This window comes from Gopherus evgoodei, unplaced genomic scaffold (genome assembly GCF_007399415.2).
Source record: "Gopherus evgoodei ecotype Sinaloan lineage unplaced genomic scaffold, rGopEvg1_v1.p scaffold_120_arrow_ctg1, whole genome shotgun sequence".
Lineage (NCBI taxonomy): Eukaryota > Metazoa > Chordata > Testudines > Testudinidae > Gopherus > Gopherus evgoodei.
This window is the reverse complement of record NW_022059783.1, coordinates 73,888-86,432: the sequence shown is the minus strand read 5'-3', so window position 1 is coordinate 86,432 and position 12,545 is coordinate 73,888. Positions and strand designations below refer to the sequence as shown.

Sequence of the window (12,545 nt, the reverse complement as noted above, 5' to 3'; positions counted from 1 at the left end):
AGTTTTTCCCACACTCAGCACATGTATTTTTTTTTGCTTTTCCCTGCAGATTTCCTGCTGTATTCTGGTTTCCTTAAGGCCCTTCTGAGTTCCCTGACAGGAAATAAATTTATCCATTTTCTCCCCTGGCTGGTTTCCCTGCTCTTTTTCTGGTCTGTGCTGAACCTCACACGTCATTGCATCACCTGCTGTGATAGAGACAGAAACCTCAAACAGGGATGGAAAGGGGAAGGCCAAACCAAAACAAGTGCTGGAGAGAGGACAAATAAAAATCAGGAACTCAGCTCCCCCCAACAGGAGAGAGGAGGGGATCAATTCAGCCTTCACATCCCATCCAACTTCACAGGGGGAAGGGAGAAAGCTACTGCCCGGTGTCTGCTAGCATCTATAGGAAGCCTTGAGCTATATTTACCCTGCGGATGCGACCCCTGCTATGGACAATAATGAACTGAGAGACTTCCCAAGAGCTTTGTAGGGCATCCTAGATGTTTCCTTCAGGCACTTACAGATTCTGAGTTGGTTTAATGTTTCCTCATCTGTGCGGGGAGATCTCAGGATCTCTCTTTCCTCTGAACCCTGGAGCTCTGGGACCCATGGCTCTTCCCCTTGTTCCAGCTGGGAGATCATATCACGTTGGAAAACCAGAAACTCCGCTCAGATGAAAGAAAACAAAGGAGTTCAGTTGATTTCATACAACTTGATCATCAAAAACATTCTATTAATTTATCTTCAGTGCTTAGTGTGACCTAGTGTGCCTGGGGCAGTCCTCACTGAAAATGCCAAGGTCAGAGCAGGCTGAAAAAGGGAGAGCAGATGCTCCCCATACTGGTGGTTAACACTGAAGTTAAACTCACTGACCAGTCACAAACTGTGCTTCTGATCCCACACACTGGTTAACGAGACTCTGAAAAAAGAAATCACACGGCCCCCTTTATTGCATGACAGTTCTCTGACTCCTAATCAGCAACTAGGTCCCGTACAGTGAGAGGTTATTTAAAAACTCTGCTCACTGTGATACAGCATGGCCAGAGGGCAGCAGGAGAGTGATCCTAATTGGATCCAGGAAGTGGGTGGGTAGAAGGTTAGCCACATTACCCAGGTTTGGATCTCATCCAAAATACCATGCTGCCAGCCAATCCTTTAGCAGTTAAACTAAATGTTTAGAAGAAAGAACAAATGAAAGAATGAAGTTAAATTCCATCCTTCCAGACAATTCTTTAGCATCTAAACTAAAGGTTTAAAAGAAAGAAAGACAGAAAGAATTTAAATGGAAAAGCAGTCAGATACATTCCAAAATGGATATATCAGGTTCTTAGCAGTATTGGTGAGTTGCTGGCTTGAAAGTCTGTCTGGAACGCATCCACAGCTTGGATGGGTCATTCAGTCCTTTGTTCCAGGGTTCAGTTTGTAGAGAAGTTGCTCCAGAGGTAGGAAGGGGGATTGAAGACAAGATGGAGATGATGCAGCTGCGCTTTATATTCCTTTTGCCATGTGGCTTGTACTTCCTGTGTCCCAAACACAAGCTTCACAGCAGATGGCATGGAAAAGCTTTGCAGGTTTCATTACACAGGCAAACCCCGGCATGTCTTGCTGACTCAATAGGTGTATCCCCTTGGTCCATAGGTTCATTGTACAGCTGATGACCCTCAATGGGCCATCAAACATGCTAGGCAATGTTGATGCCAATATGTCTGAGGGTGTCACCCAGAAAAACTGCACAAGTCTGGAAATACAGATATACCTTACATATCTGTAACTCACAATACAAAGGTGATAGAAACATAGAAACAAAATTATCATACTTGGCAAATCATAACATTTTCACTGACACTTTACATGGCATACCTAGCATGATTCATTGCAATTTTATCAGATTATATTATTTTATTATTAATACCAAAGTGTCTCACAATTTCATGCAGTCTCACACTTGCTAAACTAGTGAATTCCCAGGACCAGTTCCCCAGGTCCTTGAAGATGCCAAACATTGTGCTTATGACTATCATAACCTTATTCCCAGATTTGGACCTTAGCGTCCACAATATGGGGGTTAGCATGAAAACCTCCAAGCTTAGCTACCAGCTTGGACCTGGTACTTGCTGCCACCACCCAAAAAATTAGAGTGTTTTGGGGCACTCTGGTCCCCCTGAAAAACCTTCCCTGGGGACCCCAAGACCCAAATCCCTTGAGTCTCACAACCAAGGGAAATAATCCTTTTTCCCTTCCCCCCTCCAGATGCTCCTGGAGAGATACACAGACACAAGCTCTGTGAATCCAAACCGAGGGACTTGCCCTCTCCGTTTCCAATCCTGGAACAAAAGCACTTTCCTCTTCACCCAGAGGAAATGCAAAATCAGGCTAGCAATCCAACACACAGATCTCCCCTTGATTTCTTCCTCCCACCAATTCCCTGGTGAGTACAGACTCAATTTCCCTGAAGTAAAGAAAAAAACTCCAAAGGGATTGAAATACCCACATATCTGCTGGGAACACACACACAGACACTGTGTCAATCTGTACCCCTGTGTTCACTCTTCTAGAAAATTATGATCAATTTTGTACCCAGTATGGCTTGTGAGGTATCATTAGAAAACGCATAACCTACTGAATATTATCCTCCTGTTAAAATGTGTAGTAACACTGTATGTAAAATTGTGAGATTTTACAGTATGATATTACTGAAAAAGTTACAGTTCTGGGGAACACCCACAGACCAGTTCCTCAGAGACAGCAAGGCAAACAGCTGGTCAAACAGCCATTCTCCTGCAGGGGGAAGGTGTGAAGACATTAAGGGCTGGTCTACACTACGGGGGGGCAATCGATCTTAGATACGCAAATTCAGCTACGTGAATAACGTAACTGAAGTCGAATATCTAAGATCGGATTACTCACCCATCCTCACCGCGCGGGATCGATGTCCGCGGCTCCCCCTGTCAAATCAGCAACTCCGTTGGGGTTGGTGTTGTTCCGGAATCGATATAAGCGCGCTCGGGGATCGATATATGGCGTCTAGATGAGACGCCATATATCGATCCCCGAGCAATCGATTTTAACCCGCCGATACGGTGGGTAGTCTAGATGTAGCCTTACATTCCATCACAGGGACCTATTGAGGCTGTTGTGGAAAACGACCACAGGATTAATATTTGAATCAGCTCAGCCTGAGGCTCTTTTCTTGGTTACAAGCACGCAGGGTTCGACAGCTATTGGAATACTGTTCCGGAGCTAAAAATCACACAAGCCTTTTACAGCTTAAAACCACAAACAATGACACATACGTTGCACGTTAATTTCCTTATTTGGAATATATTGCAAAATATGATGCAGGTCAAAAGCAAGCTGAACAATCAGTTTTCCATATTTGGCCTTTCCTGTTATTTTTATTACACCTGGTGATATGGGAGCAAGACTCTCCATGTCTCAAGAAATGTCACTACCAACCTAGGCCATTTTCACATGCTGGGGTGCAATCCAGATCAGCGAGGAGTTGTGTCATCTGTAATCCTGGGTGAGATTCAGTGTTCTGCTGCTGGAGCTCCCCTGTCTGGATACTCCCAGCCAGCGTTCAAGGACGCACTGAGTGTCTGTATGATAAGTAACCCTGGACTGGCAACTCTGACTCCAGCCGCCTGCTTGTTACACCCCAAGCACATTCTGGTTTGGGTAGAGAAGGCTCAGGGTTTGAGAGAAGGCTGGGGGTAGGAAGCTTCTGTTCATTATGCTGGACCTAACCCCAGTTTTACTTGAGTAAAGAGGAGATATTTGACATTGTGTGATGCTGCTCCTGTGCTCTGTTCCCAAAGTGTTCTGCAGCAGAGGAGGGTCTCTGGTAGTATGTATGTTACTGGCCTATTGGGGTGATGCTGAAACAGGACAGGGTACAGATGGCATTGTGGGGGTGGCATGAACCTTCACTCTTCATTTCCCCTTCCAAGAACAGAAGGGACAGGAATCCTTACCCAGCAAGACCATCGTCTCATAGTTCCCCTGCATGACATCTCTGTAGAGGGCTCTCTGAGTGGGGTCCAGCAGAGTCCCCTCTTCCCTGGAGAAATACACAGCCACCTCCTCGAAGGTCACCGGCCCCTGAAAGAGCAGGAGTCCAATACTCAGTACCTGCTGACCCACTCACAACCCCACTATTCACGGAACAGCAGCACCAGGGAAATGGAAGCTCCGGGAGGCACATGTTAACAGAGTCCCACCCCACCTTGCTTACAGCAGCCAGGAGGCATCAGAGGGTAGAAAGAGAGAACCTTTGTGTCTCCCATCTGACAGACAGAAGCAGGGTCTTCACATTTATCACATAGCTACTAGCCAGAGCTTAATATAGGAGATGGGGCTGTCTCTGGACCCTGATAGTGGCTCCCTGGTAGGAATCCAAGCACTCTCCAAATAAAATATATGGAAGAAAGGGGAAGTCAATCATAAAGAATAGAAGTTAGAAGGTCAGAATTGTAGTGCCCATTAACAAAGGTTTAGAGAAAATAGAGCCTATCAAACTAACGGGATATCCTTATTGGATGAGATCAAAAGTTTGGTTGCAGCTAATAGTATTGATGTAATATACCTAAACTTCCGTAAGGGACATGACTTGATTAGCACAATATTTTTACTAAAAAAAACTAGAATGATACAAAATAAACACGGCATACATTAAATAGATTAAAAACTCTGATAGTAAATGGGGAACCATGATCGAGTGGATTTCTTTCTAGCAGGTTCCTGCAGGGATTGGTTCTTGGCCCTGTGCTATTTAACATTCTTATCCATGACTTAGAAGAGAGTACAAAATCATCACTGATAAAGTTTACAGTTGCCACAAAGATTGGGGTTGGTGGTAATTAATGAAATGTCAGTAGATTCAGGCTCCATCGCTGAGAGTCTGGGAAGTTGTCCCAGCCCTGGCTGGAGGGTTATTTCCTGTTCCACAAAGAGGGGAAGTTCCATTCCCAACTCCTGTGCCTTGAAATTAGGACCTATCTGACACTACACCCCCATATTCATCATAGTGGTATGATTATAATATGATTAGGACATAATTATGATCTATTTTGTAGAAGATGCATCATGTGTGGTGTCACTGGAAAAGTTCTGATTTGCTGAATATGATTATCCTATTTGTGTGCACATATCATGTTCGTATCTGAAGTTATGGATATTGACTCTGTATCTGTATTTCAAATGTGCTTACTCTGGGTAACACCCACAATGAGCCTTTCAGGTACAACAATGAAGAAGCCAGACAGTGCTGATGGCTCAACAAAGACAATGGACTGTGGAAGAGCTTAGCCTTCCTGTGAATGTTTCAGCCAGCCTATGAGTCATGGCTACTATGACTCAGCAGGGCCTGTGACCAGACCACATGACACTAAACTCCATTTTAGTACCTGTATTTTTCCACAAACTGGACTAGGAACTGAGTTTGGAACAAAAGGTTCCCACCATATGGAAAAGCTACATAAGGTGGGGTGTGACATCATCTCTTGGCCTCATTCTCCACACAAGAGAACTTCTGGAAACACCTGAGAAACAAAAACGGATGTGGGGGAAGTGCTGCTCCCAGGATCAAGAGATTTCTAGCTTGTGTATGGAAACTTGGGGGACTGCTTGTACCATCAGTCAGGGTGAGAAATTGCTAATTCAAATTCTATCCATCTAGTATGTTAGGCTTAGTCTGAGTTTTGGTTATTTGCTAAATAATCTGCTTTGATCTGTTTGTTATCACTTATAATCACTTAATCTATCTTTCTGCAGTTAATAAACTTGCTTGATGCTTTATCTTAACCAGCGTATTTTGAGTGAAGTGTCTGGGGAAAATCTCAGCTTGTTGTGCACATCTGTCCCATATCGAGGGGAAGGGGAACTACATTAATGAGCTTGCATTATAGAGATCCCTGTGCACTATAAGATGGTATCATTCTGGATTTATACTACAGCAAGTGTGCAAGGTTGGGGAGTGGGAAATTGGCTCTTGTCTTCTATCTGTCCTTGAGTGGCTTAGGTAACGCACTCAGGTAGCTTAGTTGGCTGCATGGCGCCACCTGCTGTTGTGTTGGGTGATAACAGGCCCTGGAGAGGCTGGCGAAATCTCCAGCAAAGCAGTGTGAGAAGGGCCAGCCCAGCGTGAGGGTTAGAGGACACAGCAGTTCCCAGAAGCTCCACAAACTGCCTCCTGGGGGTGACAACCCATCACGCCCTACACTACACAAGTCTCAGCAGGTTTGTCACATGCTGTCCCCTCCCTTTCCCCACCCGAGATATTTCCTGCTTCCCACCACCTCTAGCAATTCCCACCCTCTTATGCATTTACTGCTCCTCAACCTCCAAGCAGAGCCCGCCACCCTGATAATCTCTTACCTGAGCCAGCTCCATTGCAGCCATTTCCTTGCCCCTGGGAGGACGAGATGATCTGCAGCGAAACATGGATGTTATTCTCTGGCCTGCCGGGGTGAAAAGGGCAAGGTGTGAGAATTCAGACTAGGCTTTTGTCCATTCCACAAGCCGATTCCCCCCAGCTTTTCCCCTGCTAATGCACATTCTAGGTTCTAGCACACTGTGAAGCACAGAGTGACCTTATTCCAGTACAGGCCTAGCCCCCTCCCACCAGGGTGTAACCCTCTGACACATGGGGAAACCCTCCCAGTAACAGTCTCTCTCTTACACGTATCAAGTTTGCGGACAACACCAAGCTGGGAGGGGTTGTAAGTGCTTTGGAGGATTGGATTAAAATTCAAAATGATCTGGACAAACGGGAGAAATGATCTGAAGTAAATAGGATCAAATTCAGTAGAGACAAGTGCAAAGTACTCCACGTTGGAAGGAACAATCGGAGGCCAGAGAAGAGCAGAAACAAAGGAGTCACTTTGGGGGATTCTCCCTGTCATTGTCCCCAAGGCAGCTGTCTCAGGTTTACAAAGGTGTTTCATGTTCCAGCCTTTATACAGTCTCTCCTGGGAGTGCCCCTTTCATGGACTGGGCCTAGTTTTAGTTTTTGGTAGTTAACAAGCTTGGTTTATTGTTCATCTAACCAGTATGTGTGGATTGAAGTGTGTTGGAAACTCTGTTTGGGATAACAAGCTGGTGCATGTCATTTTCCGCTGATGAAATGACAGACTTCATATGAGCTTGGGTCGTTCAGTAGCGTGCTGGACAGTGCAAGATGCACATTTCTGGGGGAAAGTTGGGCACTTGAGAATTTGCTGGTTTTCTCCTGAGGTGTAATTCATGAGTGGCTGTCTAGCAGCACTCAATACTGTGTAGCTGGGAGTGAGTTACATGCTGGAGACTGTGTGTTAATTGGCCAAGAGGGGCTGTTCTCGCGGGAAAACAGTGGAAAAGGCACCCCATGCTGGAGGACTGAGGGGACAGCTATTTAACAGTCCAGATTGTACTCTGGGTAACATCACAGACACTCATTATGACAGAGCCTCTTACAACACAGAGAAAGTAAATCCATGTCCCAGAAATCGAAGACTCCAGACAGAGGGCAAGTGTCCCTGGCACTGCTTCTTGCTGACAGAGAGGTTCAGAGACAGTGCGAGAATCCTGGGGAAGCTGGGAACAGGAAGCATGGGCTGGCGGGGTTCGGTGGAGAAAGGGAACAGGAAGGGCAGGGATATTACTGAATCCAGGATCTCAGCAGTACTAGATGACAGGATAGCACATAGTGCAGCCCATTGGAAAACACAATCCCAACTATACATACAAAATGATGGGGTCTAAATTAGTTGTTTCCACTCAAGAGATGGATCTTGGAGTCACTGTGGATAGTTCTCTGAAAACATCCACTCAATGTGCAGCAGCAGTGAAAAAAAGTGAACAATGTAGGAAATAATTAAGAAAGTGATAGATATGACAGAATATCTCATAGATCATATTTGTAAAAACAGCAAATAAATCCATGATACACCCACATCTTGAATACTGCATGCACATGTCACCCCATCTCAAAAATAGATATATTGGAATTGGAAAAGGTTCAGAAAAGGGCAACAAAAATGATTAGGGGTATGGGACAGTTATGCCAGACCTAACCCCCAGTTTCACTTGAGCAAACAGGAGATATTTGACACTGTGCAATACGGCTCCTGTGCTCTGTTCCCAAAGTGTTCTGCAGCAGAGGAGGGTCTCTGGTATTATGTGTGTCACTGGCCTATTGGGGTGATGCTGAAACAGGACAGGGTACAGATGGCATTGTGGGGGTGGCGTGAACCTTCACTCTTCATTTCCCCTTCCAAGAACAGAAGGGACAGGAACCCTTACCCAGCGAGGTCACAGTCTCATAGTTCTCCTGCATGACATCCCAGTAGAGGGCTCTCTGAGTGGGGTCCAGCAGAGCCCACTCTTCCCTGGTGAAATACATAGCCATCTCCTTGAAGGTCACCAGCCCCTGAAAGAGTAAGAGTCCAACACTAAGGACTTGCTGCCCCACTCACAGCCCCACTATTTGTGGCAGAGAAGAGTGAATCAAATGGAAGCTCTGGGTGGATCATAGTCAGGAGAGTCCCACCTCGACCTGGCTCAGAGTATCCAGCAAATGCCAGGGTGAGGGGATGAAGAGAGAGCCCCTTATCTCTCCCAGCATATCCATCACCCCCCTACTAGCCACTGACTGATACAGGAGATGGAGCCCCTAGCAGGGTCCAGGGAGAGCTCGCTGGTAGGATGCCCAACACCCTCCTCATTGTGAGGAGCGGGATATGAAGGGAGAGGCAGCTCCAATAAGCCTGACTCATGGGTGTCCCCTTTATATCTCACAGCAGCTGATGGTTAATGAGGTCAGGCTCCAGCACTAGGAGTCTGGTCAGTTTGACTAGCTCCATGTAGGTGGGTTATTTTCTCTCTTCACAAATTAGGGCATTTCCACCTCCAAACCTCCTGGGTCTGTTCCTAGAATCTAGGCCACTTAGTAAATAACTCCCAGCAGGTCTGCCACACCCTGGCCTCCTCCTTTCCCCACGCTGTGAATTTCCTGCCCCGCTCCAACCTCCAAACCAGACTCTGCAAACCTTCCCACCTCTGGTGTATTTGCTCTCCCTTTCCTCCAGCAGGAACCCACCAGCAACCCCCCGATAATCTCTACCTGGACTGACTCCACTGCAGCCATTTCTCTTCCCTGTCCCACGCCAGGCTGGGATGAGCTGGAGCAAAACATTCTGCAGCCTGTCTGGGGGAGAAGGGCAGTTGTGGGCGTTTCAGAACCGGTTTTAGTTAATTTCACATCACAATTCCTCCAGGCCCTTTCCCTGCAGACAGACACCCTAGATTCTGTCATGCTGGGAAATGCTCAATCTGTTTATTACAATTTAGACCTGGCCCCTCCTGCCAGGCTAAGTCCACAGACACATTTTTAACCTCCCTTCTCTCTCCCCTCACCCCTTCTCTGAACACAAGGCTAGAAAAGAGCAGAACCAAAGGAGTCACTGTGGGGGATTCCCTCAGACACTGACCCCACGGCAGCCACACCCCAGCAGGGGGAATATGGAGTCAGGAACTGGCTTTTGCTCTGTCTGATCCTTGTTTTGTTCACTGGAAAGTGGTTCTGCCCCAGGATGCAGCAATACATGTGTCTGGGTGGACTAGAGAGCTGGAAATCTCTCCCCCACATTCATTTCTCCCACTGCCCCTTTCAGTCTCTCCTTCCCCTGTCCTCTCTCCCTGCCCCTCTGGCTGGGACAGTCCCATTCCTGGGGGCTTTGCTCTCCCATGGCTGGATTTCCTCCTGGCAACCGCTAATGGGAGGAGAAATGAGGTGGTGTTGTTTGTGCAGAGTCACTTTCTTGCCAGACCCTAGGACATTCCCTGAGGTCTTTCAGTTACCTGGAGACTCTGGCTCAGAATTTAGTAGTAACAGGGCCCAGGACTGCCCTAGGGGGCTAGGACCAGCTGCAGAAAGTCATCCCCTGGGCCGGGCAGAGAAGAAGCTTTAATTAAGGTCACTTCCCAGCACAGAGCCCCACTGGGGGAGCAGCAGCTGCCAAGCCTGGTCTCCCAGATCACAATGGAGGCTGCAGCATCTGACCCAGGAAGCTGAACCCCAATATCCTGAGCAGAGAGGGACAGAGTGTATGAGCAGCTTCCCTCCTTTAGCTCTCTGGGGAGAGCAGCTAATGGGAGCCCCTCCTCACAGGGAGAATGGCTGATCTCATTTGACCCACTGTCCATCTGGAATCACTCCTTGTCTTTCCATACAGTGACTCTGGATTAACAACGGTCTCAATGACACCGGATTTCAGAAAGAATGAGTTCAGAACGCTGTGGAAAAGACCATCGTGTGGCAGTGCTGACTCCCTTCCCACCTCCCTCACCCCCGCAGATCTAGGACAAGGACTGGGGGCAAAAATTTTCCAAACGGAACCGAAAGTTCCTGCAGTTTTCAAAAGAGGAGAAAAGTAAATTCTGTGATTTCACACTAACAGTGTTTGCTAAGTGGACAGAAAGTTATCACAGTGACAGGGCACGTGACTGGGGAATGGACTTGGTGACCTGGTGACTAGGAGCCAGGACTCTGGTACAAGTTGACCAGAGAGAAGGATCATGGTTAGCAGCAGCCCCCAGACACCCCCTAGTACCCAGAGCCCAGACCCCCCAGCCAGGGGCCCCAGACACCCCCAGCCAGGATCCCATCAGATATTCCCTGGGACGCAGCCCCCAGAGTCCCTGGCCAGGGACCCCAGATACCCCTCAAAGCCCCACCGGCCAGAGAACCCCCACCACACCATGATTGCCAGGTTGGGAATCCCAAAGGGTTCCCCCCACCAAGAGCCCCCAGCAGCCAGGGACCCCCTCAAGGGACCCCCCCCCCCCGGGAACTCAGTCCCTCACTGCCTGCCTAGGAACTTCCCCACCCTCCAGAACGATCTACCCTGACATTTGCCTGGGACCCCCTCCTCTGCCCAGTGTGACCCCCTGATGCTTTACAGTGCGACCCATCACTCTGCTTCCCTGGCATGCCCTCACCTAGTGCCAGGGATCCCCTCCCCCAGCTCTGTGCACTGGGCATGGCAACAAAACCAGGAACCAGCGGGGAAGCACAGACAGAGCCCCTGGCACAGAACCAGGCTCCCTCTAACCCTCTGTCCCGCCTCCCCAAGAGACACCCACCCCCACTGTTCTGCAGCCACCAGGCCCCCAGCGATACCCACCTCCAGGACCCATAGCCTCAGGGATGGGCACATCAGAACCACCACCCCCGAAAACCCCAAACCTCCACAACCCACCAACCTGACTAGGGTACCCCCTGCCCAGCCACCCAGAGGCCTCCCCCTACCACAATGCCCCTTCAGCTGCAATCTCCCCACACAGACACCTTCCCTGCCCCTGCAAGTGTTACCTCACAGAGTGTGAGAAGTGGCTAGAAAGTTAACACCACCTCCTGCTGGCCAGTCACACAGGCAGAGGGAGCCTGGGGAGTGCTTCTTTAACAGGAGAATGGAAGGCCTGGAGGGCAAGAAAGATCCACGGGCTGTCACTAGCAAATAATGGCCACCATGGATCCACCCCAGAGGCGGCTGCATCTTAGCACATTGGGAAACAACCCATCATATTCAATTAGAAATAAAACAACTAGAGAGAAGTGGGGCAAATGTTTGGGGTATTTTATATCAATCTTTGAGACACGCAGAGAGAACCCTGTCACAAACGACATTTGATAACATGAGAGAAAACCACCAAGATCGGAGGGGATTTGATGTTGCTATTAAATAACTAGTGGAAAAGGGGGACTGTTGGACTGGATTTTATATGACTGTCCAATACATAAACAGAATGTGATGGTCCCCCCCGGCCACGGGGCAACCATTCACGTGAGCAGCTCAGAGCCCTTTGAGGAGCTGATTTAAGGGCGGGGGGGAACTGGAAGGCTCCCTGGACAATGGAAGGGGGCCGCAGGGGAATTGGGAAATGGGGTCTGGGCAGTCTCCATGGGGGATGTGCTCCTCCCTTCCCTTCCCTGCCCTGGCAGAGAACGGGAACCTCATCCCATCCCACTCCAGTGGGAGCCATGTTCTGGGGAATGACCCAGGGCAACAATTTCCCACCCAAACAAGGACAAATCGCTGCAGATAAAATGGGTGGGAAAATCCACCCCCCATCGGAGAGATTTTAAATTGACATTTGAGAAGTATGGAGAGAAAAGGGAAAATCAGAGGCAATTAGAGAGCTGATCATTGGGGGGGAGGGGGAAAGGAGAATCTCCCTGGATTTTATAGCCACGTGTGATAATGAGAGAGAAAGGGGGAAATCTTGAGAGAATGTGTGTGTGGGAGGAAGTGGCAAAAACAGGGACAGGATCCAGTTAACTCACCTCCTCCCACCCCGGGAATGTCCTGGCTGCACAGAGACAGATCTACCCCCCCACCCCAGTGACCTCCCCCCCACGCCCATCAAATCTCCGGCTCTCTCCCGCCTCCCGCCCCCTCCAGCCCCGCCCCCAGCGCCGGAGAAACGTTACGGACGGCTGGTCCGGGCAGGGGGAAGGGCAGTGGCTACAGCGGCTGTTACTGGGCATGCGCAGTGCCCGGGAGTTATCACATGCTATGGGG

At 48.7% G+C, this 12,545-nt stretch overlaps 1 protein-coding gene across 14 annotated transcripts in view; it reads right to left on the bottom strand.

The window, feature by feature from the left end:
* Positions 1-286: 286 nt before the first annotated feature.
* LOC115639765 (zinc finger protein 560-like) overlaps positions 287-12,545 on the bottom strand; it is a 27,003-nt gene continuing 14,744 nt past the window's right edge. For 8 of the 14 annotated variants that reach the window (XM_030542737.1, XM_030542739.1, XM_030542742.1 and 5 more), the window contains 4 exons: positions 8,266-8,392; positions 6,361-6,443; positions 3,960-4,086; positions 287-653 (listed from right to left, as the gene is read on the bottom strand). In XM_030542737.1, the coding sequence (XP_030398597.1) occupies positions 409-653; positions 3,960-4,086; positions 6,361-6,443; positions 8,266-8,392 (582 nt within the window). In that variant the 3' untranslated portion in view covers positions 287-408. Of the gene's footprint in view, positions 654-3,959; positions 4,087-6,360; positions 6,444-8,265; positions 8,393-9,085; positions 9,997-11,335; positions 12,280-12,545 lie in introns of those variants that run through there. The other 6 variants (XM_030542732.1, XM_030542733.1, XM_030542743.1 and 3 more) reach the window with 6 other exon arrangements.